The sequence below is a fragment of the Scyliorhinus canicula genome, chromosome 12 (assembly GCF_902713615.1).
Source record: "Scyliorhinus canicula chromosome 12, sScyCan1.1, whole genome shotgun sequence".
NCBI classification, from domain to species: domain Eukaryota; kingdom Metazoa; phylum Chordata; class Chondrichthyes; order Carcharhiniformes; family Scyliorhinidae; genus Scyliorhinus; species Scyliorhinus canicula.
The window spans coordinates 55,250,894-55,278,094 of NC_052157.1; the positions used below are offsets into that span (position 1 = coordinate 55,250,894).

The following is a 27,201-nucleotide window of genomic DNA, read 5'->3' on the forward strand; positions in this document are numbered from 1 at the left end:
GGGAACCATGTTGATCTCCCCATAGGGCCCGTGGAGTACGAGCTTCCCAGATCGCGGGGGGGGGGGGAGGCCGCCCAACTCAAGCTCGTTACAAACGAACATAAAACCGGCCCAAAGGAGGGCCTGGTGTGGTTAGCTCTCGCTGCAAGAACTGTATTGGGTGCGAGTTGCTGCCTTGAGCAGAATATTGTAAGTAGTTAAATGAACCTTTTGTTCTCTTACCGCTGGCTTCCTCAAGACGAGGGGAAAAGGAAACTCCAGACTCGCTTGTGGAACTGCCTGAAAATTTGCTGCCCCCGAACATAGGCACATGACAGTTCAGGGTGCCACTGTTTGGGAAATTGGAAGCCTTTGATGGCTGCCTGGAAAAATGAACCCATAAACTGAGCACATTTCTCCCAGGTGAACGGGATTGGGGGAAGACCGTAAGAAAGTCATCCTCCTGACCGCCTGCAGGGCCCCGACTTTTGGGATCCTAAAAAGTCTGATTTACCCGGCTGCACCGGGTAAATCCAAATCATTGGATTAGCTGGTCACTGGTTTCTGAACGCTATGACCCCAAGTCTTTCGTCATTATGCAGCGGTGTCGCTTTAATACGGAGGTGCGCTCCGCAGGGGAATCGGACACTAATTTATTGACTGGTCTAAGACGCTTAGCTGAGCATTGCAAGTTTGGGTCGTCCCTCTCCGAAATGTTGAGGAATAGGCTTGTGTGCGGCCTAAACAACACAGCCAGTCAGAGGAAGCTGTTGGCAGGGCCCAGCTAAAATTCTACAATCATCACAGTGCATGCACTGAGTGTGTCTCATTGTTGCCCTTCATGTCCATAGGTTCGAGCAGGAGGTACTCGGGGCTCCAGTATCCACTCCAGCCGTCGCTGCAGCAGCCGAGACTGTGCCTGTGGCACTGATACCGGTGCCAGTCGCTCGCCCGATTATCGGAACCAACACATATCGGCAGGTAAAGTGCGGTGTGTGTGCCTGGTGTGAGTACGCACGCGATGGTGTGTCAACCTGGATGATGTTACAAGAGCAGGAATGGAGAGTGCGGAATCCACTTGCACTGACCTCACCAGGAGGAGGCCCATTCAGCCCACCTCGAGCCTGTTACACAGGAACAGGAGGAGGCCCATTCAGCCCATCTCGAGCCTGTTACACCGGAACAGGAGGAGGCCAATAGAGCCCCTTATGAGCCCGAGGAGGCCCATTCAGTCCCTCGTGAGCCTGTCATACAGAAACAGGAGGAGGCCCATTCAGCCCCCTCAAGTCTGTTACACAGGAACAGGAGGAGGCCCATTCAGCCCGCCTCGAGCCTGTTACACAGGAACAGGAGAAGGCCATTCAGCCCCCTCGAACCTGTTACACAGGAACTGGAGGAGGCCCATTCAGCCCCTCGAGCCTGTTACCCAGGAACAGGAGAAGGCCATTCAGCCCCCTCGAACCTGTTACACAGGAACTGGAGGAGGCCCATTCAGCCCCTCGAGCCTGTTACACAGGAACAGGAGAAGACCCATTCAGGCCCCTCATGTTTCTCCATTCTTTAAGCAGTATGTGATCTACTGTGCAGGTTCTGACCATTTTTTTTCTCTCCCTCTTCCTCTCTCTCCCTTTCTCTCCCACCGGCAGATCCAGCAGAGTCTCGAGGCTCGTGCAGCAGCTGCAGCCACTGTGATGCCCCCAGTCCTGGGGCCCCCATCGCCATTTGTTGGGCCAGGTTTGTTACCCAGTTACTCACGCGCCCTTCCCCATTACCATCATTGGGAGCCATGCCCCTCTTTCTCCCCTCTTCCCCACCACCCCCTCCATTTCTCTTGACCCCCCCCCTCCCATTTTACACTAGGTTTAAAATAGTATCACAACTCGCCTGTTAGTCACTGAGAGAGGGAACTGGCTGCAGAGCTGTGATTGGAGGAACAGCAAGGCTGGTAGCGAGGGAACCCGTGATTGGAGGGAACTGGAGTAGTGCGGGAGACCCTCAGCTGCCCTTTGCTGCTGTGGGGCCGTCGACGATGTGGCTGAAACGGGACTTTGCTGTCCTGTCTCTATTACCCTTCCCCCTCGCCTCAGCTTGCCCCTGTTGTGCATCTCCAGCAACACCTGCTACCAGCTCGTCTCCCTCAGTCCCACAGTCGCCGACGAGGGCAAACTGCTCATCGTGATGAGTGTATGTGTGGATTGGGGGGGGCACCAGATCCGTGCCTTGAAGTTGGCCCTTTTGTTCATCGTCGGAACCGCTCTCCCGGTTCCCGTGTGTTCTATTCCCATGTCCCCTTTGTGCTCAAGCCGAGCATCCCCCTTGCTTGCTTGCGAGACGAATCGCCGGCCATGTGTGCTCTTAGGATCCCCTCGAGTCACCTCCACCTCCACCCCAGAGGCCTTCACCTTCACATTCCAAAGTGCCTCTACCGTCAGCATTCCCTTCTCTCCGTTGTATGGATTTGCTTCATCGAATCAAATTCCAGTCTTTAATCGCAAATGCAGCATTCCTCTTGTCAGGCTGTGGCCCATGGAACCTCACATTGGAATATTTCAGAGAAGGGAGGCATGGTGTGAGATTCACCAGGATGCTACCTGGGATAGAGCATTTAAGCTACAAGGAGAGACTGGATAGGCTTGGATTGTTTTCTTTAGAGCAGGGTGAGGGGTAGGAGATTCCGAGGAGATTTGAGAAAGTTTTTTCACTCGGATGGCGGTGAGAATGCGACTGCCGAGGAAGCTGATGGTGGCAGCATGGCGGCACAATGGTTAGCACTGCTGCCTCACAGCACCAAGGACCCAGGTTCGATTCCGGCCTCGAGTGACTGTCCATGTGGAGTCGGCACGATCTCCCTGTGTAGGTGGATTGACTGTGTTAAAAATGAACCTGAGCATGTGGGACGTACAGGTTAGGTGGGGTTGTGGGATGAGGGCGGGGCGGTGGGCCTTTATATTTCAGAGGGCCGGTGCAGACTTGACGGGTCGATTATTAATTATTAAGGATGAATAACTGAGCATTTGGAAAGCGGGGAAAGCATCGTCGAAGTCAACATGGATTCGCTGAAGGGAAATCATGCTTGACAAATCTTCAGGAATTTTTTGAGGATGTGACCAGTAGAGTGGATCAGGGTGAACCAGTGGATGTTGTGTATCTGGACTTTCAAAAGTTTTTGTCAAGGTCCCACACAAGAGATTAGTGAGCAAAATTAAAACTCATGGTATGGGGGTAATGTTTTTTTTTAATAAATTTAGTGTATCCAATTCATTTTTCCAATTAAGGGGCAATTTAGCGTGGCCAATCCACCTAGCTTGCACATTTTTGGGTTGTGGGGGCGAACCCACGCAAACACGGGGAGAATGTGCAAACTCCACACGGACAGTGACCCAGAGCCGGGATCGAACCAGGAACCTCGGCGCCGTGAGGCAGCAGGGCTAACCCACTGCCCCACCGTGCTGCCCTTGGGGGTAATGTATTGACGTGGTCACAGTGCTGTGAAGGCAGCAGTGCTAACCACTGTGCCACCCTGGTTTAGTTAGATGTTTTCTGGGAGAGTCAGTTAGATTACTCTGAAAACATTCCAGTGGGATCAGATCCAATCACCCCGTGTTACCGGGCAGAGCACAGCCTTTTGGACCAATTCCTTGGCCACCAGCTAAATCAATCAAACCGAGTCCCAGTCAATCTCTGCTGGTCAGTCCACAGTTCCGATTTGAACTAGCACAGTGGTCTCTCCTGCTGCTGAAATCCTCTGCTTGAATTAAAGGCACAGATCACTTGAGTTAAAGATCTATGTCCATTAATCATCCACGGATCAAAAGTGCAACTGCAAAATAAGGGGAATAAGCAGGAAGGACCCTCACATTGGGGATGGGGAATAACTGGGCCTAGCCAACGAGGCCAAAACATCCTGTCAATCTTGAACAAAAATTAATTGGTTCTTTTGTGAGGTGAGTGACTACACTCATCCCACAATATTTTTATAATTTCACCATTTGAAGTGACCCTAAAAACTTCGAGAATTTTCCCGTGCCTCACGCCGCAGCAAGCCTGCTGGTTTGCACTACGATACATACATATGTATCTATACAGATACAAACATTTTAGTCTTCAACCTCTTGCCACCACTGCTCCACTCTGGGCAATGAAGTAACCTCCTCCAGTCCCAACAACCCTCCCTATCTCTGTAACCTCCTTGAGTCCCGACAACCCTCCCTATCTCTGTAACCTCCTCTAGCCCCGACAGGCCTCCCTATCTCTGTAACCTCCTCCAGTCCCCAACCTTCCACATCTCTGTAACCTCCTCCAGTCCCGACAACCCTCCCTATCTCTGTAACCTCCTCTAACCCCGACAGGCCTCCCTATCTCTGTAACCTCCTCCAGTCCCGACAACCCTCCCTATCTCTTTAACCACCTCCATCCCGACAACCCTCCCTATCTCTGTAACCTCCTCCAGTCCCGAGAACCCTCCATGTCTCTGTAACCTCCTCCAGTCCCGACAACCCTCCCTATCTCTGTAACCACCTCCAGCCCCTACAGCCCTCCCTATCTCTGTAACCTCCTCCAGCCTCGACAACCCTCCCTATCTCTGTAACCTCCTCCAGCCCCTACAACCCTCCCTATCTCTGTAACCTCCTCCAGTCCCGACAACCCTCCCTATCTCTTTAACCACCTCCATCCCGACAACCCTCCCTATCTCTGTAACCTCCTCCAGTCCCGAGAACCCTCCATGTCTCTGTAACCTCCTCCAGTCCCGACAACCCTCCCTATCTCTGTAACCACCTCCAGCCCCGACAACCCTCCCTATCTCTGTAACCTCCTCCAGTCCCGACAACCCTCCCTATCTCTGTAACCTCCTCCAGCCTCGACAACCCTCCCATCTCTGTAACCTCCTCCAGCTCCGACAGGCCTCCCTATCTCTGTAACCACCTCCAGCTCCTACAACCCTCCCTATCTCTGTAACCGCCTCCAGCTCCTACAACCCTCCCTGTTCAGTCTTTCCTGATCGCTATTATTCCAGTAAATTCTCATTTGAGTAAATAATTTTTTTCTTACACATTCTCAGGTGCCTCGATTTATTTTTATGGTTGCCATACCAAAGCGAGTTTTGTTTTGGCAGTTTGTATTAACCAGGCATTCTTGGACTGTAGGGAGTTTGGGGTATAAAATGGTCCAGTGGGTCATCAGATAATGGAAGGTATCCACAACCTGGGGCAGAAAGGAACCTGACAGTGCAGTACTCCCTCAGTACTGGCCGTCTGACAGTGCAGCATGTAATAATAATAATAAACATTTATTGTCACAAGGTGGCTTCCGTGAAGTTACTGTGAAAAGTCCCTAGTCGCCACATTCTGGCAGGGCTGGAATGGTCATGGAAGCCGGTACGGAAATGTCCTTGGTACTGATCCTCTGACAGTGCAGCACTCCCTCAGTACTGACCCTCTGACAGTGCAGCATTCCCTCAGTACTGATTCTCTGACAGTGCAGCGCTCCCTCGGTGCTGACCCTCCAACAGTGCAGCGCTCCCTCAGTACTGACCCTCTGACAGTGCAGCACTCCCTCAGTACTGACCCTCTGACAGTGCAGCACTCCCTCAGTACTGACCCTCTGACTGTGCAGCACTCCCTCAGTACTGACCCTCTGACTGTGCAGCACTTCCTCAGTACTAACCCTCTGACAGTGCATCACTCCCTCAGTACTGACCCTCTGACAGTGCAGCGCTCCCTCGGTACTGACCCTCTGACAGTGCAGCACTCCCTCAATACTGACCCTCTGACAGTGCAGCACTCCCTCAGTACTGACTCTCTGACAGTGCACACTCCCTCAGTACTGACCCTCTGACAGTGCAGCATGTAATAATAATAATAACACTTATTGTCACAAGGTGGCTTCCGTGAAGTTACTGTGAAAAGCCCCTAGTCGCCACATTCTGGCAGGGCTGGAATGGTCATGGAGGCCGGTACGGAAATGTCCTTGGTACTGATCCTCTGACAGTGCAGCACTCCCTCAATATTGACCCTCTGACAGTGCAGCATTCCCTCAGTACTGACTCTCTGACAGTGCAGCGCTCCCTCGGTACTGACCCTCTGACAGTGCAGCACTCCCTCAGTAGTGACCCTCTGACAGTGCAGCACTCCCTCAATACTGACCCTCAGACTGTGCAGCATTCCCTCAGTACTGACCCTCTGACAGTGCAGCACTCCCTCTGTACTGACCCTCTGACAGTGCAGCACTCCCTCAGTACTGACCCTCAGACTGTGCAGCACTCCCTCAGTACTGACCCTCTGACAGGGAGTGGCACCCTGAACACCTGAAAAACGTGCGTTAGGCAATTTGGACATTATGAATTCTCCCCGTGTACCCGAACAGGCACCAGAATGTGGCGACTCGGGGCTTTTCACAGTAACTTCATTGCAGTGTTAAAGTAAGCCTACTTGTGACAATAAAGAATATTAATATTATTTTCTGCTGAATTCTCGGGACTAGGCCATAAACTCATGACTGAGATTAAGGAGGGTATGGGCGTTTCCCATTGAGAGGCACCTGGCAGCCTGCTCCAGAGTAAATGTTATAATGTCCACCACTTTGCAACTGTCTCAGGGGATTGAACATTTTTTCTTTATACAGTAGTCCCCGTTATACCGCGCTCTGCAATACCGCGGTTCGCGATATACCGCGGGGGGCTTATGGACCCCAACTGTCAGTTGTGTCAATTTCAGCGGCCGGCTCACTTTGATCCGGAGAGAGAAGCTGCTCTCTCACTGAAACAATCAGCCGGCCGCTGAAATTGACACTGCCGGCTGCTCTCTCCCTCCAATCCAACTTTTAAGTTTTAATGTTTCTGATTGGAGGGAGAGCAGCGGCAGTGTCAATTTCAGCGGCCGGCTGATTGTTTCAGTGAGAGAGCAGCTTCCCTCTCCGGCCGCTGAAATTGACACTGTTTTAATTAGATCCACGATGGGGGTTTTAAATTTATTTAAAAAGCTATGCTAGCGCTTCCCATTGTGAGTCTACGGGGGTCTGACCTCTCCCCCCGCCCCCCGTAGACTCACAAGGGGAAGCGCTAGCATAGATTTTTAAATAAATTTAAACCCCCATCGTGGATATCCGCGGCTCAGATGCAACGCGGGTGGCTGTCTTGGACCCCAACACCCGCGTTATAAAGGGGGACACTGTAACATGAATACTCGGTTGTGTCTGTACACCTATTGATGCATGTTATTCTCTCTCTGCATAGCTATGCCACCTCCGAGACAAGCTCCGATTATAAGACCGGTATTTGTGCCTCATGTATTACAGAGACCAGGTATGTAAACCATTACCACATTACACCACATTAACCATTAGACACCAGTACTGCGCCCCAGTGTTATACAGCAACAGACCTTGCCCCACTAGTACTGTACCCCAGTGTTATACAGTAATAGACCTGTCCCCCCAGTATTGTAACCCAGTGTTATACACTGACAGACCGTCCCCACCTGTACTGTACCCCAGTGTTATACAGGGACAGACCCATGCCCACCGGTACTGTGCCCCAGAGTCATACACCAGCAGACCTCTCCCCACCAGTACTGTACTCCAGTGTTATACACTGGCAGACCTCTCCCCACCAGTACTGTACCCCAGTGTTATACACTGGCAGACCTCTCCCCACCAGTACTGTACTCCAGTGTTATACACTGGCAGACCTCGCCCCACCAGTACTGTACTCCAGTGTTATACACTGGCAGACCTCTCCCCACCAGTACTGTACTCCAGTGTTATACACTGGCAGACCTCTCCCACCAGTACTGTACCCCAGTGTTATACAGTGACAGGTCCATTCCCACCAGTACTGTAACCCAGTGTTAAACAGTGACAGGTCCGTCCCCACCAGTACTGTATCCCAGTATTATACAGTGACAGACCCCTCCCTACCAGTACTGTATCCCAGTATTATACAGTGACAGACCCGTCCCCACCAGTACTGCGCCCCAGTGTTATACAGTGGCAGACCTGTATACAACAATACTGTACCCAGTGTTTTACAGTGACACACCTCTCCCCACCAGTACTGTACCCCAGTGTTATATTGACAGACCTCCCTCCACCAGTACTGTAACCCAGTGTTATACAGTGACAGACCTGTCCCCACTAGTATTATACCCCAGTGTTATACAGTGACAGGTCCGTCTCCATCAGTACTGCGCCCCAGTGTATACAGTGACAGACCTCCCTCCACCAGTACTATACCCCAGTGTTGTACAGTGACAGACCAGTATCCACCAGTATTGTACCTTAGTGTTTTACAGTGACAAATCCATCCCCACCAATACTGTACCCCAGTGTTATATAGTGACAGACCTGTATCCACCAATACTGTACCCCAGTGTTATACAGTGACAGATCCCTACCCACCAGTAACGTATTCCATGGTTATACAGTGACAGACTACTCCCCACTAGTACTGTATCGCAGTATTATGTCGTGACAGACCTGATCCCACCAGTCTTGTGTCCCAATGTTATAGTGATAGACCTCCCCCACCAATACTGTATCCTAGTATTATATTTGACAGACCTGTCTGCAGCAGTACTGTACTCCAGTATTACACAGTAACAAATCTGTTCACACCAGTACTGTGTCACAGAGTTATACAGCAACAGACCTGACTCCACCAGTACTGTCCCCAATGTTTACTGTTATGGGCCAGAGTTTAGAGAGCCCCAAGGTGTATCATGGAGTTCACCTGACCCACAACTTTGAATAGATTGTGGTTATGGGGAACACACTGGGGCTTACTCTGTAGGTGTAATACCACAGAAATCTACAGCACTTTTAAATTAAAACAGTGTTTATTTATGAAACCAGTTAACACTTTATAAACCCACAGTAAACATCTTCACAACTATCAACACCAATAAATCCCCAAAGAATACAGTACTTTATAGATAACCCTTAATAAATTCCCACAACAACATCCAGAAGACAAAAGACCCTTTCGTCACAGAGATCAGGTTTAAATTCTCTACTAAGAGAAGTTATCACTCTGAATTCACCAAATGATCTAGAGATGGTCTTTAGATGGCAGAGAGATCAAAATTACACCTTTTGCTGGCTATAGCTCCACTAAAAATACAGACACCCCAGGCTTTTCCTCAAAGCAAAACTAAAAAAGCAGAGCCAGAGCTCAACTCCACCCCACTCTGACATCACTGCAGCCACTTGAGCAGACAAACATTTCTTAAAGTGACATTCCCATGACATTACAGTGACAGGCCCATCCCTACAAATACTGTATCTCAATGCTATACAGTGGCAGAGCAAACCCGATCAGCACAGAACTCCAGAGTTACTGTGACATGTGTATCCCCACCAGTACTGTACCCCAGTGTTATACAATCACAGACCTGTCCCCAACTGTACTGTACCCCAGTGTTATACACCTCCAGTTATCAGTTTCTTTTTAAATATACCCTTCAAACGGATAGATTCCAGCCTGTAACTCACTCCCGGATATCGATTCTTCTATATATAAACCACCCCGAACCCCTCAATTAGATTCCAGTCTGTAATGCACACCCAGATATCGATTATTCTATATATAAACCCCAAACCCCTCAATTAGATTCCAATCTGTAACGCACTCCCGGGTATCGATTCTTCTATATATAAACCACCCCGAACCCCTCAATTAGATTCCAGTCTGTAATGCACACCCAGATATCGATTATTCTATATATAAACCACCCCAAACCCCTCAATTAGATTCCAATCTGTAACGCACTCCCGGGTATCGATTCTTCTATATATAAACCACCCCGAACCCCTCAATTAGATTCCAGTCTGTAATGCACACCCAGATATCGATTCTTCTATGTATAAACCACCCCTCAATTAGATTCCAGTCTGTAATGCACTCCCGGGTATCTATTATTCTAGATACAAACCCCTCGATTAGATTCCAGTCTGTAACTCACTCCTGGGTATCTGTTATTCTATATGTAAACCACCTGCACTCTGATTCGATTCCAGCCTGTTACTCACTCCCGGGCATCTCTTATTCTATATATAAACCACCTCAAACTCCTTGATTAGATTCCAGTCTGTAACTCACTCCCAGGTATCTCTTATTCTATATATAACCACCGTGAACCCATCAATTAGATTCCATTCTGTTACTTTTGGGTATGTTATCCTATCCTTAACCACCCCAAACCCCTCAATTAGATTCCATCTTGTAACTTACTCCGGATATCAATTCTTCTATATATAAACCACTCCAAATACCTCAATTAGATTCCTGTCTGTAACGCACTCCCGGGTATCTGTTATTCTATGCATAAACCCCCTCAAACCTCTCGATTAGATTCCAGTCTGTAACTCATTCCTGGATATCTTTTATTCAATATATCAACCACCCTGAACAACTCAATTAGATTCTAGTCTGTACCTTCTCCCGAGTATCGATTTTTACACATATAAACCATTCAGAACACCTTGATTATATTCCAGTCTGTAACTCACTCCCGGGTATCTGTTATTCTATATAAACCACCTGAACCCTTTGATTCTATTCCAGTCTGGAACTCACTGCTGGGTATCTGTTATTCTATATATCACCACCTGAACCCCTTGATTTGATTCCAGCCTGTTACTCACTCCCGGGCCTCTCTTATTCCATATATAAACAACCTCAATCTCCTCGATTAGATTCCAGTCTGTAACTCACTCCCAGGTATCTCTTATTCTCTCACCGCACCAAATCCCAGTAGTTTAAAGGGAAGTTGTGTTTTTTTATATTATCTCTGACAACGTCTTCTTGTTCCTTCTGCAGCCGGTCCCAGGATTCCTCCGATGAGGCCCCCACCACCCCCTCCCCTGATGGGACCTCCGATGCGGACCCCTCCCCCGCTGATGATGGGCCATCCAATGGCCCCTCCACCTCCGATGGGCCCGATGCATCCTGTCCGGTACACCAATGTGAGTGTATGATCTATCTCTCTCTCTCTCTCTCTCTCTCTCTCTCTCTCTCTCTCTCTCTCTCCCCCCCGCCCCCGAGCAACGGGAGCCCTGGAAAACCAAGTCCGTGTAACAACTCTCAATCTCAGCCAATTGTGAACCAGGTCAACCAGTAAACGGACAGCAAACCTCCTGGTTCACTTCTCAAGGAATAATGTTGTAAAATAGATCATTTATGTTAAATCTTTACAAACGCAGAATAGTACAAACTTTGAGCACTGTGCACAGTTCCAGTCTCCATATCCCTTGGTTTAGACCACACTTGGAGCACTGTATACAGTCGCAAGCTCCATGTCCCTTGGCTAGACCACACTTGGGGCACTGTGCACAATTCAGATATACATACTATGAGGAGTTATTGAGGTTTTTGAGAAGGTGCAAGAGATATTCCTAGTACTGAGCAGTTATATTGACCAGGAAAGACTGAATAGGCCGGGCCCATTTCTCTGGAATAATCAAGGCTGAGGGTGTTCTGAAAGTGTTTTGATAGGATCAATGAAGAGATGATTTCACTTGTGTTGGGAGAGATGAGCACCCGGGGCCATCGGTATGCGACAATCACTAATAAATCCGATGGGGAATTCAGAAGTGGGGAGAATGTGGGACTCGCACCCACAGGGAATGGGGAGAATGTGGGAGTCGCTTCTACAGGGAATGGGGAGAATGGGGACTCGCTGCTACAGGGAGTGGGGAGAATGTGGGACTCGCTCCCACAGGGAGTGGGGAGAATGTGGGACTCGCTCCCACAGGGAGTGGGGGAATGTGGGACTCGTTCCCACAGGGAGTGGGGAGAATGTGGAACTCGCTGCTACAGGGAGTGGGGAGAATGTGGGACTCGCACCCACAGGGAGTGGGGAGAATGTGGGAGTCGCTCCTACAGGGAATGTGGGATTCACTGCTACAGGGAATGGGGAGAATGTGGGAGTCGCTCCTACAGGGAATGGGGAAATGTGGAACTTTCTCCCGCAGGGAGTGGAGAGAATGTGGGACTCGCTCCCGCAGGGAGTGGAAAGAATGTGGAACTTTCTCCCGCACCTAGTGGGAGTTGTTCCCACGGACAATGGGGAGAATATGAGACTGGCTGCCACAGGGAGTGGGGAAAATGCGAGACTGGCAGACACGGAGTGGGGAAATGTGGGATTGGCTCCCACTGAGAGGAGGGAGAATGTGGCATCACTCACACTGGGAAGTGCGGAGGACGTGGGACTCGCTCCCACTTGGGAGTGGGGAGAAAGCGAGACACGCACCTACTGGGGGTAGAGGAGAATGCGTGACACGCACCTACTGGGGAGTGGGGATAAAGGGGACATGCGCCCACTGGGGAGTGGGAGAAAGCGGGACTTGTTTCCACTGGGGAGTGGGGAGAAAGCGGAATACACTCCCACTGGGGAGGGAAACTAGGTCATGCTCCCACTGGGGTGTGGGGAGAAAGGGGTGCTTGTTCCCAGTGGGAGAACGTGGATACACTCCTACTGGGTGTGGGAGAAAGGGGACATGCTCCTACTTGGGAGTGGGGAGAAAGGGGGACATGCTCCTACTTGGGAGTGGGGAGAACATGGGACTTGTTCCCAACAGGAGTGGGAGAAAGTGGGACATGCTCCCACTTGGGAGTGGAAGAAAGCGGGACATACTCCCAGTGGGGAAAAGCGGGATACACTCCCACTTTGGAGTGGGGAGAAAGCGGGATACACTCCCACTTTGGAGTGGGGAAAAGCGGGATACAGTCCCACGGGTTGTCGCTGAGGTGTATCACGTTGATTCGTTTCAGGGGTAAGCTTGATAAACACATGAAGGAGAGGGAATAGAACTATCTGGTGATGTGGGAGATGGAGTGGAGGTGGGAAGGCTTGTGTGGGGCAGGAACACCGGCACAGAGAAGATGGAGACACACCCACTGAGCAGAATTGCCTGGTTTGGTGTACTAACACATGTTAACGCCACTGCTCCCACAGTGAACCAGCTGCCTCCCCTGATGCCTGTACACCCTCCAGTGATGCAGCCAGTTCCAAGGTGAACCTGACCATTATCCAGGCAGCTCCCACTGTTTACAGGCCGCCTGTGGTCAAGCCTAAAGAGGTGAGTCGCTGCTGTTTGTTGGTAAGTTTTTGAGGGTAGTTCTTTTTCCCTGTTATGTATCACAGCCATGTGTTCTGTGGTAACGTCAGCAGAGAGCTTATGCACAGCTTTCAGTCTGTAGGAGCAATGCCTCCACGTGTTTGTAACAAATCCAAGAGTGTGGCAACTCCATATCATTTGTCTTTATTGCAAACCCCGAGATATAACAGCCCCCCTGCTGTACTGATCTGTCCGGGGGTGTGGGGGGGGGGGTAGTGTGTGTGTGTGGCTCGCCCGCAGGTCTGCTTACATGTGTATGTGTGCGCGCGCCCCTGTGTGTCTGCGGTGTGTCTCACTGTACTGTGTCTGGGTGTGTGTCTGTGTCTTCCTGTTCTGGTATGGGTGAGTCTCCATGTACTGTCTGTGTGTGTGTCTGTGGTTGTGTCTCCCTGTACTGGTCTGTGTGTGTGTCTGTGGTTGTGTCTCCCTGTACTTTTCTGGTTTGTGTCTGTAGTTGTGTCTCGCTGTACTGGTCTGGGGGCGTCTGTGGTTGTGTCTCCCTGTACTGGTCTGGGTGTGCGTCTGTGGTTGTGTCTCCCTGTATCGGCCTGGGTGTGTGTCTGTGGTTTTGTCTCCCTGTTCTAGTCTGGGTGTGGGTACGTCTCCCATGTACTGCTCCGGGTGTGTGATGTGTCTCCATGCACTGGTCTGTGTGCATTCATGTCTGTGGGTTTGTGTGCATGCATGTCTGTGGGTCTATCTCCTTGTACTGCTCCGGGTGTGTGTGATGTGTCTCCCTGTATTGGTCTGGTGTGTTTCGCTTTGGGTGTGTCCCATGTTGCGTGTGTTTGTGATTCGTGTCTTGTGTTGCGTATGTCTTGTGTTGCGTGTGTTTGTGTTGCGTGTCTTGTGTCGCTGTGTGTGCGCGTGGTCATGTCTGTGTACTAGGTCCGAGTCCCTGTTCTGGATATGTAAGTGTGTGTGTGTACCCGTGTACTGGGTCTGGGTGCATGTGTGTGTGTGTATCTGTGTACTGGTCTGGATGCACGTGTGTGTGTATCCGTGTACTGGGTCTGGGTGCACGTGTTTGTATCCGTGTACTGGGTCTGGGTGCGTTTGTGTCCCTGTACTGGGTCTGGGTGCGTTTCTATCCCTGTACTGGGTCTGGGTGTGTGTCTCTCTCTCCCGGTCTCCTGTGTGACTGTGTTTGGGACCCCTGTTTATCTTTCTCCTTGCCCCCATGCAGGTGGAAATCCCGGAGCCTCACTTGCCACCCTTGCTGGAGGACAAAGACCAGATGACTATGGATGATAGTCTGATTGGGCCCACTCTGCCTGAGGTGGAGCCCCCACATGTCGAGGTAAAGGAGGAAGGAATGTGCGACTGGATTATGGCCTCGCTGGGCCGCCATGAGGTATCCGACTGACCCCTTCTGAGTGTTGACCACTCGCATCTCTGTCCTCACTCCGTTCTGCGAGACTCCAAGAATTGCTACTGAGTTTGTGTGTTTTACTACCCTGACCTTTTCGTCTTTACCACTGGAATGTTATAAGTGACGATTAACAGAAGTTCCTTTCTGATTTGGAGGGGCCAAATCGCCGCCCCCTCCAGTCTCTTGTGTCGATATTCAGTTTCCCTGTTAATGCTCTGAAAGATCATAATTCCCGTCGAAACTCCACGCTGCTCATCGCAAGATCCAGGGAGGCAGGAAAATTCTCTCTCTCTCCCCGAACGTGTGGTTAAGGAGTTGTGGCTGGCTATCCTGCCCCTCGAGCCAGCTCCGCCATTCAGTCAGATCATGGCCGATTCGATTGTGTTCTTAACTCTACATTTCCTGCCTTTTCCCCATAACCCCTGATCCCCTTATTAATTAAGAACCTATCTACTCAGTCTTAAAGACACTCAGTGAATTGGCCTCCACAGCCTTCTGCGGCAAAGAGTTCCACAGATTCACCACCCTCTGGCTGAAGAAATTCCTCCTCATCTCTATTTTAAACGATCGTCCCTTTAGCCTGAGATGGTGTCCTCTGGTTCTAGTTTTTCCTACAAGTGGAAACATCCTCTCCATGTCCACTCTATCCAGGCCTCGCAGTATCCTGTAAGTTTCGATAAGATCCGTCCTTATCCTTCTGAGCTCCAATGGATACAGACCCAAAGTCCACAACCGTTCCTCATACGACAAGTTCTTTCTTCATTCCAGGGATTGTTCTTGTGAACCTCCTCTGGACTCTTTCCAAGGCCAGCACATCCTTCCTTGGGTATGGGGCCCAAACTGCTCACAATACTCCAAATGGGGTCTGACCAGAGCCTGATACAACCTCAGAAGTACATCCCTGCTCTTGTATTCTAGCCCTCTTGACATGAATGCTAACATTGCATTTGCCTTCTTAACTGCCGACTGAACCTGCACGTTAACCTTAAGAAAATCGTGAATAAGGACTCCCAAGTCCCTTTGTGCTTCTGATTTCCTACGTATTTCCCCATTTAGAAAATAGTCTGTGCCTCCATTTCTCCTTCCAAAGTGCATAAACCTCACACTTTCCACATTGTATTTCATCTGCCCCTTCTTTGCCCACTCTCCTAGCTTGTCCAAGTCCTTCTGCAGCCCCCTTGCTTCCTCAATACAGTAGTCCCCCTTTATAATGCGGTGCTGGGGTCCAAGACAGCCACCGGAGAGGTCAGACCCCCGTAGACTCACATGGGAAGCGCATGCATAGATTTTTAAATAAATTTAAAACCCCCATCATGGATCTAATTAAAACAACCCACAAGAACTTACCAGGAACTTACAAGGTCTTGCTGTCTGCACCCTATCTGCCGCACGCGCTTGCATCCTGTGCTGCATGTCAGTTTCAAAGGCAAGGCTGGGATTCAGTTTTAGGTGTCAGGGCTGTCAACTTGGTGGTTTGGGAACAAGTGGCAGGGGGTGTCGCATCTCTCCTCGGTCCCAAATCCCTGCAGTTCAGGCCTTTCTCCACACCCCCACCCCCCTCCCCCCTCTCCCCCCCCCCCCCCCCCCCCCCCCCCCGCCCCCACCCTACCTCAACCACTATGGAGGTACCAGCTGTAGCTCTGCACTATCCACTTCCAGACGCTGTGTGAGCTGCTCCTCTAGTCACTGAATCTCAGTGAGAGAGGAGCAGCCGGCAGTGTCAATTTCAGGCCGGCAGTGTCAATTTCAGCGGCCGGCTCACTTTGATCCGGAGAATGAAGCTGACAGTTGGGGTCCATAAGCCCCCCCCGGCCGTATTTCGCGAACCGCGGTATTGCGGAGCGCGGTATAACGGGGGACTACTGTACTACCTGTCGCTCTACAGATCTTTGTATCATCTGCAAACTTAGCAACAGTGCCTTCAGGCCCTCCTTCCAGATCATTAATGATATTCTGAAAAGTTGTGTTCCCAGCACAGATCCCTGAGGCACAACACTTGTCATCAGCTGCCATCCTGAAAAAGACCCCTTTATCCCCACTCTCTGCCTTCTGCCAGTCAGCCAATCCTCTATCTATGCCCTTAACACCATGGGCTCTTAACTTATTTAAATCTCCTATTCATAGAATTTATAGTGCAGAAGGAGGCCATTCGGCCCATCGAGTCTGCAACCGGCTCTTGGAAAGAGCACCCTACCCAAGGTCAACACCTCCACCCTATCCCCATAACCCCACCCAACACTAAGGGCAATTTTGGACACTAAGGGCAATTTATCATGGCCAATCCACCTAACCTGCACATCTTTGGACTGGACGAAACCGGAGTACCCGGAGGAAACCCATGCGCACACTGGGAGGATATGCAGACTCCGCACAGACAGTGACCCAAGCTGGAATCAAACCTGGGACCCTGGAGCTGTGAAGCAATTATGCTATCCACAATGCTACCGTGCTGCCCAAACTATGAACTGCGAGCCAGCCAGGATTCGAACCTGGAATCTCCTGATTCGTAGTCAGACGCGTTATCCATTGCGCCACTGGCCCACAGCAGTAAAATGAAATGAAAATCGCTTATTGTCACGAGTAGGCTTATCAAGGAAGTTCTGTGAAAAGCCCCTAGTCGCAACATTCCGGCGCCTGTCCGAGGAGGCTGGTACGGGAAATCGAACCGTGCTGCTGGCCTGCTAGGTCTGCTTTAAAAGCCAGCGATTTAGCCCAGTGAGCTAAGCCAGCCCCTCCAGAATCAAATTGGAGAATGTGGGCATCGATCCCACTACCTCTTACATGCAAAGCAGAGCTCTACCATTTGAGCTAACTCCCCCAGACAGCCACTATGCGGCACCTTGTCAAAGACCTTCTGGAAATCTAAATAAATCACCTCCTCAAAGAACTCTCTCAGATTTGTCAGACACGACCTCCCCTTGACGAAGCCGTGCTGACTCAGTCCTATTTCACCATGCACTTCCAAGTACTCCCGCGATTTCAGCTTTAATAATGGACTCTAAAATCTTACCAATGACCGAAGTCAGGCTAACCGGCCTATAATTTCCTGTCTTCTGCCTCCCTCCCTTCTTTTTTTAAAAATTTAGATTAACCAATTATTTTTTCCAATTAAGAGGCAATTTAGTGTGGACAATCCACCTGCCCTGCACATTTTTGGGTTGTGGGGGCGAAACCCATGCTGACACGGGGAGAATGTGCAAACTCCACATGGACGGTGACCCAGAGCCGGGATCGAACCTGGGACCCTCAGCGCTGTGTGGCAGTTGTGCTAACCACTAGGCCACCGTGCTGCCCTGCCTCCCTCCCTTCTTAAACAGCGGTGTTACATTAGCCACTTTCCAGTGCTCTGAGACCCTTCCTGCCTCCAGTGATTCCTGAAACATCACCACCAATGCCTCCACAATTTCCTCAGCTATCTCTTTTAGATCCCTGGGATGTAGTCCATCCGGTCCAGGTGATTTATCCACCTTCGGATCTTTCAGTTTCCTCAGAACCTTCTCCTTAGTGATGGCCACTGCACTCACCTCTGACCCCTGATTCTCTTGGAGTTCTAGCATCCCACTCTTGTCTTCTGCCACGAAGACTGATGCAAAGTAACTATTCAGTTGCTCTGCCATTTCTTTGTTTCCTGTACACCCCCTCCACATAACCCTCGGACCCCTTTGTCGATCGGAGATCTGTCCGACTCGGCCTCAAATATATTCAGTGACCCACAGCCACCACCGCTCTCTGGGTTGTGGGAGATGGGGGAGAGAATTCCATGGATTGACTACCCTCGGAGAGAAGACAGTCCACCCTCAGATCACCTCTCGTTCTTCTAAACTCCAATGGGTACCGGCCCCAGTCTCTTCTACCTTTCCTCCTTGGATAAGCCACACGTCCCAGGTATCAATCCAGTGAACCCTTCTCTGAACTGCTTCTGTGGTATTTCTGAAGTATAGGCTTGCAGACCCCAAGTGCAAACAAACATGGGGCTGGTTTAGCACAGGGCTAAATCTCTAGCTTTGAGAGTAGACCAAGGCAGGCCAGCAGCACGGTTCAATTCCCGTGCCAGCCTCCCCGAACAGGCGCCGGAATGTGGTGACTGATGGCTTTTCACAGTAACTTCATTTGAAGCCTACTTGTGACAATAAGCAATTTTCATTTCATTTCATTTTCAACAAGAGCTTCATTGGAAAGGTGCCGTGCTTACTTAGCCTGGCCTGCCTGTGACTTCAATGTAGTTGGCTCCTAACTGCCCCTCCTGAAGTGACTGAGCGGACCATGTAGTTCAAAGATCAGTTAGGGATGGGCAATAAAGGCTGGATCCAGCCAGCGAAGCTCACCTCCTGCAGATACAGGCCCAACCTGCTCAACCTTTCCTCATAAGACAAAACCCCCTTCATCCCAGCCCGCTGAATCTTTCTAAATCACCCCCAGTGCCAGCATATCCCTGTTCACGTCAGGAGACCAGAGCTGTACAAGGCACTTGAGGTGCGGTCCCGCCACCCGTGTACAGTTGTCGCAAGACTTCCCGATTTTTAGATTTGGTTCCCCTCGCAATAAATGGCAACATGGCATTTGTCTTCCTCATTGCCAGCTGTCCTTGCGTGCTGACTTTTTTTGTGATCTATGCATTGGGGCACCCAGAACCCTCTGTATCTCAGCGTCCTGCAGTCCCTTTGCACTTAACTAATATTCTGCTTTTCTATTCTTCCTGCCCAAGTGGGAGACCTCACATTTTTCCCATTTTACCCTCCCGTCGGCCAAATTTTCTGCCCACTTACTTAACCTGCCCTTGTCCCTTTGCCAACCTGTAACCTCCATGCGCCTGCTTTGCTGCCTGTCTTTGTTTTTTTTAAATAAATTTGAAGTGCCCAATTCTTTTTTTCCCCCCAATTACAGGGCAACTTAACCCTAATTTGGCCAATCCACCTACTCTGCACATCTTTGGGTTGTGGGAGTGAGACCCAAGCAAACACAGGGAAAATCTGCAAACTCCACATGGACAGTGACCCGGGGCTGGGCACTAACCTGGGTCCTCAGTGTCGTGAGGCAGCAGTGCTAACCACCGTGCCACCACACCTGTCTATAGATCATCAGAATTCAGTTGCCAGCCCCCATCTCAGTCATTGATATAAATTGTGAATAGTCGAGCCCTCGACACTGATTCTTGTGTCAATGCACTGGTTATAGTTTAGCAACCCCGAAAAGACCCATTTGTGCCTAACTCTGCTTCCTGTTAGCTGACCAATCCTCCACCCATGCTCATACGTCACCCCCCCCCACCCCATGAGCCCTTATTTTGTGTTGTTACCTTTAGGTGGGACACCTTACGGAGGAAATCTCAAGTAAACCGCATTCACAGGTTCCCCTTTAGCCACTTTATCAAGTCTTCAAAGGACTCTTAATAAGTTAGTCGAGCACGATTACCCTTTTACGGATCCATGCTGACTGTCTGATCGTATCATTCTCTAAATGACTTCCGACTGCCACCTTAATAATACGCTCCCTCCCTGACAGCGCTGGGGGTGTACCTACACAACACGGGACTGCAGTGGTTCAAGAAGGCAACTCACCACCTCCTTTTCAGTTGGGGTGGGCAGTAAATGCTGGGCGCAGCCAGGGACTTCCACATCCCATGGACAACTACAACTTGTGTTTTCTGCTGCGAAGACTGGAGCAAAACACTTGCTCCAAATCTCTGCCATTTCCTGGATTCCCAGTGTTAATTCCCCAGTCTCTCTTTCTGAAGGGACGGCACTCGCTTGAGTTACCATTCCGCGTTTTATCCGCTTCTACACTTCCCCAAGGCGGAGAGACTGAGAAAAGCTGGGATCGTTCTCCTCTGAGCCGGGAAGGTTAAGGGGAGATTGAATAGAGACATTCAAAATCATGAGGGAGCTTGGATCAAGTCTTACATCTTCGAAGAACTCAAGCAAATTAGTCAAACATGATTTGTCCTTCATAAAACCATGCTGACTCTGATGGATAGCGCTTTGGCTTTCCAAATGTCTTGAAATGACATCCTTGATAATTGATTCTAACAATTTTCCAAGAACAGATGTTAAACTAACTGGTCTGTAATTTCCCACATTCTGCCTCCCTCCCTTTTTGAATAAGGCCGTTACGTTAACATTTTTTTCCAATCCACTGGAACCTTTCCCGTGTCCATGGAATTTTGGAATATTATAACCAATGGATCCACTATCTCTGTAGCCACTTCCTTTAACACCCTAGGATGTAGGCCATTAGGCCCTGGGGACTTGTCTGCCCTCAATCCCAAGAGTTTGTTGAGTACCGTTTCCCTATTGATGCTGATTGATCCAAGTTCCACCTTTCTATTACCTCAGAATTGCCCGTTCCCATAGGAATGGTACTGGTATCTTCCACCGTGAAAACTGAGGCAAAATATTGATTTAGCGTCTTTGCCATTTCTGTGACCCTCACCAATTTCATCTTCCAAGAGGCCAACATTCACCTTTGTGACTCTCTTCCCTTTTATGTACCTGTAGAAGCTTTTGCAATCCTTTTTGATATTATGTGCTAGTCTTTTTTCGTAATATACCATAGCTTTTTTTATTACGTTTTTAGTATCCCTATGTTTATGTTAGAAAGTTTTCCAATCTTCCAGTCTGCCACTGTCCTTTGCAATATGATATAACTTAGCTTTTGTCTTTATAGTGTCCTTGACCTCCTTGTTTAGCCATGGATGTTTTTACCCCTCTTCCCATCTTTCTTCCTCACTGGGATATATTTTAGTTGTGAGGAATTGAATATCTCCTTAAACAACTGCCACTGCTCATCAGCTGTCCTACCTTTTAGTCTTCCTGCCCAGTCTATATGGGCCAAATTTGACTAAGGTTCCTGTTCCTGATCATTGTCCAGTGATCCCTGGGTTGGAAATCAGCCAGGTTCCTGCTCCTGGTCACTGTCCAGTGATCCCTGGGTTAGAGAGAGAGGGAAAGTCACCAAGGGTTCCTGCTCCTGGTCACTGTCCAGTGATCCCTGGGTTAGAGAGAGAGGGGAAATCAGCCAGGGTTCCTGCTCCTGATCACTGTTCAGTGATCCTTGGAATACAGAGAGAGGGGAAATCAGCCAGCGTGCCTGCTCCTAATCACTGTTCAGTGATCCCTGGGTTAGAGAGAGAGAGGAGAAGTCAGCCAGGGTTCCTGTTCCTGTTCCTGATCACTGTCCATAGATCCCTGCATTAGAGAGAGGGGGGGGGGGGGGGGAAATCAGCCCACGTTCCTGCTCCTGATCCCTGGGTTAGAGAGAGAGGAAATCAGCCACGGTTTCTGTTCCTGATCACTGTCCCGTGATCTCGGGGTTCGACAGGGAGGGAAATCAGCCAGGGTTCCTGTCCCTGACCACTGTCCAGTGAACCCTGCCCTGCTTTAGAGAGAGGGGAAATCAGCCAAGTTCCTCCTCCTGATCACTGTTCTGTGATCCCTGGGTCAGAGAGAGGGGGAAAACAGCCAGGGTTCCTGCTCCTGAACACTGTTCAGTGATCCCTGCATTGAGAGAGAGAAAATCAGCCATGTTCCTCCTCCTGATCACTTGCCTGTGATCACTGGGTTAGAGAGGGAGGGGAAATCAGCCAGGGTTCCTGCTCCTGAACATTGTCCAGTGATCCCTGCATTGAGAGAGAGAAAATCAGCCATGTTCCTCCTCCTGATCACTTGCCTGTGATCACTGGGTTAGAGAGGGAGGGGAAATCAGCCAGGGTTCCTGCTCCTGATCACTGTCCAGTTTCTTCTCAGATCCAGCCACTGAATTACCTGATATCTCTCCAGGTTGGAGAGGTGATTGCTGAAGACAAAAAGAAGAGCAAGCAGGAGAGGACAAAGCGCTGCATTCGGACGGCTGCCGGGATTTCCTGGGAGGATCCCAGCCTGCTGGAATGGGAGCACGGTCAGTCCCTCCTGTCAGGATGTGTCTCACAATTGCATGTTAATTGGATGTTTCTCTATATGTGGGGTGTGCATTAACTGACGATTCACTGTGTTCCGATATATAAAGACTAGGATCGCTCCCAGGTGCCCCTGGAGAAGGAGTCCCTGCTGTCATCGGGTACCCTGGCCTTCTGCGCCCAGTGGGCACTGCAGGGGCTGGAGGACATAAGCCTCCAAAAAAGATGCTTTTAATTTCATTTTAGCAAATTGTCTGTTGAGGTTTTGCTTTTAGTTGCATCGCCCCTTTGGGGATCTCTCAATTTGTTAATCAGTGTATTTGTTTTAGTTATTTGCCTGATAAATGAAGCTAAGTTTTGATGTCCGACAGGTCAAGCCATCATGGAACCCCAGTCGCCAGATGGTGAAGGGTTAAACTGCGACTTCTTTGTCTCTGCGTAGGGGGCTCCCCAATTATTACCCACCACCTTAGTGTCACCAACATCCTGGGGGTTACCAGTGAGCAGAAACTGAACTGGAACCAGCACAAGTCAGGAGTGTGATGGAATGCTCTCCACTTGCCTGGATGAGTGCAGCTCCAACAACACTCAAGAAGCTCAACTCCATCCAGGACAAAGCAGCCCCGCTTGATTGGCACTCCTTCCACAAACATTCACTTCCTCCACCACTGACGAACAGTGAGAGCCATGTGTACCATCCTGCACTGCAGGAACTCACCAAGGCTCCTTAGGCAGCACATTCCAAACCCGTGACCTTGACCATCTAGAAGGTAGAGGGCAGCAGATACACCACCACCTGAAGGTTACCCTACAAATTACTCATCACCCCGACTTGGAAATATATCGTCATTCCTTCACTGTGGCTGGGTCAAAATCCTGAAACTCCCTCCCTGACAGCGCTGTGGGTGTACCTACACCATACGGGGCTGCAGCGGTTCAAGAAGGCGGCTTGACCACCATCTTCTCAAGGGGCAATTAGGGATGGGCGATAAATACTTGGGCCTGGCCAGCAATGCCACATCCTGGGAACGACTGCATTAAAAATAAACTCCTCGACTTGAGGTAAGGTTTCAAACATCCTTCCCACTGGCGCTCACAATGTTGGACCCATAATCGAGCAATTATGGCTGGTTTTCTCAAACCCCCCCCCCGGGGCGTCCCAATACATTCCACAGACTAAGCTGAGCATCTGTTGAAATGTGGTCACTGCTGTCCTGCAGGTAAATGCAGCAACCAGTCTGCACCCAGCAAGGTGCCACAGGCGGCAGTGGCCCCTGCAGTGCTGTTGGTCGTTGGGGCCGGCAGATTTAAACAGTTCTTTGCCTTTCAGATGATTTCCGGATCTTCTGTGGGGACCTAGGGAACGAGGTAAATGACGACATTCTGGCCCGAGCCTTCAGCAAGTACCAGTCTTTCCTCAAAGCCAAGGTGATCAGGGACAAACGCACAGGCAAGACCAAGGGATATGGTTTTGTCAGCTTCAAGGACCCTAATGACTACGTCAGGGCGATGAGGGAGATGAACGGTAGGTCCATGCAACGCGACGCGTGAATATCCATCAGGGGATCGCTGTTTACTATTCTGGGATTGTATTACAAACCGGAATTTAATAGAGGGGTTCGGGTGGTTTCGATGTAGAATAAATAATACCTGGGATTGAGTTACAGACTGGAATCTAATTGAGGCGTTCAGGGCAGTTTATATATAGAATAACAGATACCCAGGAGTGAGTTACAGACTGGAATCTAATAGTGGGGTTCAGGGTGGTTTACATATAGAATAACAGATACCCGGGTGTCAGTTATGGACTGGAATCTAATCGAGAGGTTCGGGGTGGTTTATATATAGATGAATAAATCCCCGTGAGTGAGTTACGGACTGAAATCTAATCGAGGGGTTCCAAGTGGTTTATATATATAATAACAGATACCCAGGAGTGAGTTACAGAGTGGAATTTAGTCAAGGGGTTCGGGATGGTTTATATATGAAATAACAGGTCCCCGAGAGAGAGTTACCCACTGGAATCTAATCAAGGGGTTTGGGGTGGTTTATATACAGAATAACAGATTCCAAAGAGTGAGTTACAAACTGGAACCTAATTGAGAAGTTTGGGGTGGTTTATATATGGAATAACCGATACCCTGGAGTGAGTTATGGAAAGGAATCTATCCATTTGATGAGTATATTTATAAAGAAACTGATAACTGGAGGTATATAACAATGGGGTACAGTACAGTTGGGAACAGGTCTGTGATTGTATAACACTGGGGTACAGTACTGGTGGGGATACACATGTCACAGTATAACTCTGGGGTATAGTACTGATAGGGATTGCTCTGTCACTATAACATCGAGGGGTTTGGGGTGTTTTGTATAGAATAACAGACACTCTGGAGTGAGTTACTGACTAGAATCTAATCAAGGAGTTCGGGGTGGTTTACATATAGAATAACAGATACCCGGGAGTGAGTTACCCACTGGAATCTAATGCAGGTGTTTGGCATGGTTATATATAGAATGACGGATACCCGGGAGTGAATCTAATCGAGGGGTTCAGGGGTGCCAGTATGTGTTTAAACCGCCGGCTGATGCTCGTCTGTCTCCCCCCTGTATCGCAGGGAAGTATGTGGGGAGTCGGCCGATCAAATTACGGAAGAGTATGTGGAGAGACCGGAATCTGGATGTGGTGAGGAAGAAACAGAAGGAGAAGAAGAAGCTGGGGCTGCGGTGAGCGACTGGGGGGGGCATCGCAGAAACCTCATGTCCCCTCTCCTCCTATCTGCTCCCTTTACCTGACCTGCCGGGAACTGGGGAACAAGGGGCGAGCTCGAGCCTGGAGATGGCACCTGATGTTCTCTCATCCTCGCCTACCTGCCTCCTCTCCCTCCCTCCATACCTGCTTCCTCTCCATTCCTCCCTATCTGCCTCCTCTCCCCCTTTCCTACCTCCCTCCCTCTCCGTTTTGTGTAAAATGTTTGCTCCTTTGCTTTTTTGGAATGGTGAGGGCTTGCAGCGCTGTACAGATCGGCTGTGGGACTCACCACTGGACTAATGAAGGGGATGTTTTGAGAAAACAAGTTCCTCCCAGGTGTTGTGTGCTCTTTTGCCTGTACATACACTTACGCGCACGCACACACTCTCACAAGCAGACACACACTCACACTCTCACCCGCACCGTCAGCTACACTCGTTTTGATTTGTAAGTTTCACTTGTGGAATAACAATATATGGTTTTACGTGAATTAATGGTCTCATCTTTTTTGATATTTTGGCTTCCAGTGGCCTGCGTCCATTTGTCGCTTTCTGACAGGTGATGTAATGACTGACTTTCCTCCCTGTCCCTTCAACATGACGAAGAATGCAGGAGAATCTCTCTCTTTTCTATCCGTCTCTGTTTTCTCCCTCCCTTACCCATCCCCTCTATTCCGCGTGCTCGCTCACTCTTGGGCTCGTCCCCTCTCTGTCTCACTGCGCTAGATAATATAGGGAACATTCACTCCCTGTGATCGCCAGCTGGGTGTCCTCAGCATAAACACAGCAGGAGGAGGTCCATTTAGCCCCCCTCGAGCCTGTTACACAGGAACATGGGAGCCCCATTCAGCCACCTCAAGCCTGTTACCCAGGAACAGGAGGAGACCCATTCAGTCCCCCTCGAACCTGTTACACAGGAACATGGGAGCCCCATTCAGCCACCTCAAGCCTGTTACAAAGGAACAGGAGGAGACCCATTCAGTCCCCCTCGAACCTGTTACAAAGGAACAGGAGGAGACCCATTCAGTCCCCCTCGAACCTGTTACACAGGAACATGGGAGGCACATTCAGTCCCCCTCGAGCCTGATGAACCATGTATTTAGATCATGGCTGACCCGTATGATTGACTGGGATGAAACCAGACCTGGCAGTCTGTTCCGAGGGGCCCCCTCTGTGAAATTTGAGAGCATGTGCCGTTGAAGGATCAGAGTTTCCTGCTAATGCTTCCATGCGTTATGTAATGGGGCCGTGTGGAGGAACTTCCTAATCATTATCTCCCTGGTTACTGATCGGTGATGTTAATGTGTGTGTTTGGAACTGCCTGTCCCTAACGTTTTGTCTCTGTACTCCGTTACTAGTCAAATACGTCATAGCAAACACAACAGAGACAGGCTGTCTGCGCACAGGTGGACAGATCGTTTACATGACTCAGATCCACAGATAGACAAATGAACAGATTCATGTGCTTATTGATAAAATACACTTGATATAAAGCAAAAATGCTGCCGGAAATCATCTGAATGAATCGGGTTAGATACTGAGTAAAGCTCCCTCCCCATGAAACACCCCCAGGCCAGCACTGAATCATAGAATCTACAGTGCAGAATGAGGCCATTCGGCCCATCGAGCCTTAACCGGCCTTGGAAAGAGCACCCTACCCAAGCCCACGCCTCCACCCTATCCCCGTAACCTCAGCTAACCTTTTTGGACACTAACGGTAATTTATCCTGGCCAATCCACCTAACCTGCACATCTTTGGACTGTGGGAAGAAACCAGAGCACCCGGAGGAAACCCACGCAGACATGGGTAGAACGTACAGACTCCGCATAGACAGTGACCCAAGCCGGAAATTGAATCTGGGACCTTGCAGCTGTGAAGCAACTGTGCTAACATGCCGCACTGGGTTGGATTCAGAGTAAAGCTCCCTCTACACTGTCCCCATCAAACACTCCCTGGGCAGGTACAGCACGGGGTTTGATACAGAGTAAAGCTCCCTCTACACTGTCCCCATCAAACACTCCCAGGACAGGTACAACACGGGGTTAGATACAGAGTAAAGCTCCCTCTACACTGTCCCCATCAAACACTCCCAGG

At 49.8% G+C, this 27,201-nt stretch overlaps 1 protein-coding gene and 1 non-coding gene across 2 annotated transcripts in view; one reads left to right on the top strand and one right to left on the bottom strand.

Annotated features, from left to right (window-relative positions):
* LOC119974250 (RNA-binding protein 42-like) overlaps positions 1–25,597 on the top strand; it is a 27,320-nt gene extending 1,723 nt beyond the window's left edge. Inside the window, exons 2-11 of the mRNA XM_038813019.1 lie at positions 26–189; positions 831–960; positions 1,626–1,713; positions 7,211–7,279; positions 10,793–10,938; positions 12,929–13,053; positions 14,279–14,446; positions 22,240–22,357; positions 23,686–23,880; positions 24,974–25,597. Of these exons, the coding sequence (XP_038668947.1) occupies positions 26–189; positions 831–960; positions 1,626–1,713; positions 7,211–7,279; positions 10,793–10,938; positions 12,929–13,053; positions 14,279–14,446; positions 22,240–22,357; positions 23,686–23,880; positions 24,974–25,086 (1,316 nt within the window). The 3' untranslated portion in view covers positions 25,087–25,597. The remainder of the gene's footprint in view (positions 1–25; positions 190–830; positions 961–1,625; positions 1,714–7,210; positions 7,280–10,792; positions 10,939–12,928; positions 13,054–14,278; positions 14,447–22,239; positions 22,358–23,685; positions 23,881–24,973) is intronic.
* trnar-acg lies at positions 16,933–17,005 on the bottom strand. Its single transcript has one exon. It is a non-coding gene; the product is annotated as a tRNA-Arg (tRNA).
* Positions 25,598–27,201: the final 1,604 nt, after the last annotated feature.